We start from the raw sequence: 3,225 nt of genomic DNA on the forward strand, positions 1-3,225 counted from the left end.
ACAACGTCAGATAATGAAATTTGTGCCAATTTATAATTTATGTATGCATTTATCAACACACACACACACATATATATATATATATATATATATATTAGGTAGTATTTTAAAAAAATCTAATTTACTACAAGGGTACAAAGATTTATAATCAATTAAATTATTGATTAAGAAAATAGAATAAAAATTATTAAATTAGATTCAAATTGATGTTTTAATATAAATCATAATTTTTAAATCTTGCTCAAATATTTATTGTCTTATGGCTACATGATTAGAGTTGTTAAGAGGACTCTTTGTTCGTGAACAGCTCGTGTTCGACTAGTTAAGCAAATTAGTCGAACACGAACATACTTTTTGAGCTCTAATTATAAACGAGCCGAAAACTACCGCAACCATTTGAATGGTTTCTTCTTGTGCCCTCAGATTCTCCTACTTCTTGCCATGGCCGACTCCTTCGTCCCTGAAGCAATCCACACAGCTCCAAGCCCAAATGGTTGTTTCGGGCTCTCTCCGCCGGCCAGCAGCGGCGAATCTTCTTCTGAGATCCATCGTAAACTGCGAAAGCAGCGACCTTTCTTCTGTTCTCCGCCTCTTCTACCATCTCCACAACCCCTCCACCTTTCAATGCAATACAGTCATGAAAGCTTGCTCCCTTCATCAATTCCCCGAACATTCCGTCCAAATTTTCATGCAAATGCGCCGGAAAGGCATACAGCCCGATTCATACACGTTCCAGTTTTTCTTCAAATCTTGCTCCCTTTCTTCCCTGGATAAGCTGGGTTACGCAGCTCATGGTCAATTTATCAGACTCTTCTCTGATTCTGAACACTTAGCTTCGACTTCCTTGATTCATATGTATTTAAAATTCCAGCATATTGATGAGGCAATGAAGGCCTTCGATGAAATTGTTGCTAAAGATGTTCTTCTGTGGACTACAATGGTATCAGGTTTGGAGAAAGCTGGCTTGCTTGATGATGCCCGGAAACTGTTTGACGATATGCCTGAGAAAAATGTCATCTCATGGACAGTCATGATCAAAGGATATTCCAAAGCAGGACGACCTGCGGAGGCCATGGAGATGTTTACAAAGATGCTCGGTGAAGGAATTTTATCAGACACAGTTGCATTTTTGTCAGCACTCTCGGCCTGCTCCCAAAGCCGGGATCTTGAAGCAGGAAAATGGGTTCATCAGCTCATTCAAGACAGTAAAATTGTTCTGAATGAGAATCTCATTGTGACCCTAGTTGACATGTATGCCAAATGTGGTCGCATCGACCTTGCTCGCTTTGTTTTTGATTTGATCGGTCACGACACCCTTTCGGCATGGAATGCAATCATCGACGGATACTGCAAAATGGGCAATGTTGATGAAGCTTGTTCCCTATTCAATCAAATGGAATCCCGTAATCTGATCACATTTAACTCAATGATAACAGGCTACATTCAGTGTAGCAGGCTCAAGGAAGCACTGTCCCTCTTTGCTGATCTCCTAACATCTGGTCTCCTTCCTGACAGATACACCATAGTTGGTTTGCTTTCAGTTTGTGCCGGCTTGGGTGCACTCAACAAAGGTAAGATCTTGCATGCTTACATTGAGGTTAACCTCACCGAATCCGACATCTTCATCGGGACTGCCCTGCTTGACATGTATGCAAAATGTGGGAAGATGGACCAATCGATCTTAGTTTTTGATAGAATGAAAACAAAGGATTTGATGACTTGGACTGCTATGATTTCAGGTTTAGCCATGAATGGAATGGGGAAGCCTGCGCTTGAGCAGTTTTCTTTGATGAAGAGTGAAGGCATTAACCCAAATGCTGTTGTTTACATTGGTGTCTTGAATGCTTGCAGCCACTCTGGCCTTGTAGAAGAAGGCCGCAGACATTTTAAAGAGATGTTGGTGTTGTATAATTTAGAACCGGAGATTGAGCATTATGGCTGCATGGTTGATCTGCTTGGTCGACTTGGGCTTTTAGAAGAAGCTGAGAAGCTTATAAGGAGCATGAAAATGGAACCCAGTGATGTTATCTGGGCTTCTTTATTGAGATCTTGCAGAGTATATAAGAATATGGATTTGGCTGAGAGGTCAGCAAGGGAACTCATTGCCTTGGAACCAGATAAAGATGTTGGATATGTTCAGCTTTATAATATTTACATAGATGTTGGGAGATTGAATGATGCTGCTAAAATTAGGAGATTAATGGAAGAGAGAGGAATTAAAAAGATTGCAGCTTTTAGCTCGATTACAGTCAATGGAGAGGTTCATAAGTTTATTGCCGGCGACCGGTCGCACCCTGAGGTGATGGAGATCCAGGAGACGATGGGTGAGGTCATGACGAGGCTGAAGGAATCCGGCTACTCGCCAGTCATGTCGCAGGTGGCTGTGGATGTGGATCAGGAGGAGATGGAGCAGGCTCTTTTTGGGCACAGTGAGAGGATAGCCATTGCTTTTGGGATCATGAGATTGGGAAAAGGGTTACCAATTCATATCATCAAGAACCTGAGGGTCTGTGATGATTGCCATTTGGTAATAAAGATGATTGCCAAGTTATGGGGCCGTGAAATTGTTGTTAGAGATCGTAGCCGCTTTCATCATTTTAGTGATGGGCGGTGCTCCTGCAATGACTTCTGGTGAATGGTTGATGCTAATAACTGTCTCCACCTCTACTAAAATGAATCATGTTCTGTACATCTGAATGGCATCTAGGACGAGTTGAGACTAATTGGTCGAGTTGTGAAGATCAACTATATGAAGTTGCTAGCAATATGGCTAACTTGATGCCGAGTTAGCGGAAAGCATCTATTCAAGCATACTTGGTCGTTGTTCGGAGTTAGCTCGCGTTGAGACTCCGGCTTAATATTTTTTCCATAAGGGAGAGCATAACACAATAGTAAAGTCACCTCAACTTGTCAAGATTACTTGCCCAGGCACGAGCACAATTAGCTCAACCTTTCAACTCATTCCTAGCAACTGACTTGAGCTCAGTGAGTCATGGAGTTTTCAGTAAGTTCTACTCTTCTACAGGGTAGCTAAATTTATTTTTCAAATTGTTAATATTTCTGCTGGCTCTTTGGTAGGTAGAATATGTAAGACCCCGGGTGTCCTAGGTTTGAGGCTCGCCTAGAACAACACAAGGGTGAAAAACAAACGCACTTTGCGACACATCTTACTATTTATAAGTTCAGATTGTTGTACACCATATCCATATATATATATATATATAT

General features: G+C 41.4%; 1 protein-coding gene across 1 annotated transcript; it reads left to right on the top strand.

Moving 5' to 3' along the window:
- The first annotated feature begins 380 nt into the window (after window positions 1–380).
- On the top strand, window positions 381–3,190 carry LOC110028528 (pentatricopeptide repeat-containing protein At5g66520-like). Its single transcript, XM_020730423.1, has one exon. It carries the CDS (start codon window positions 401–403, stop codon window positions 2,633–2,635), a length of 2,235 nt encoding a protein of 744 aa, XP_020586082.1. The 5' UTR covers window positions 381–400; the 3' UTR covers window positions 2,636–3,190.
- Window positions 3,191–3,225: the final 35 nt, after the last annotated feature.

Source organism: Phalaenopsis equestris, unplaced genomic scaffold (assembly GCF_001263595.1).
Source record: "Phalaenopsis equestris unplaced genomic scaffold, ASM126359v1 Scaffold000513, whole genome shotgun sequence".
NCBI lineage: Eukaryota > Viridiplantae > Streptophyta > Magnoliopsida > Asparagales > Orchidaceae > Phalaenopsis > Phalaenopsis equestris.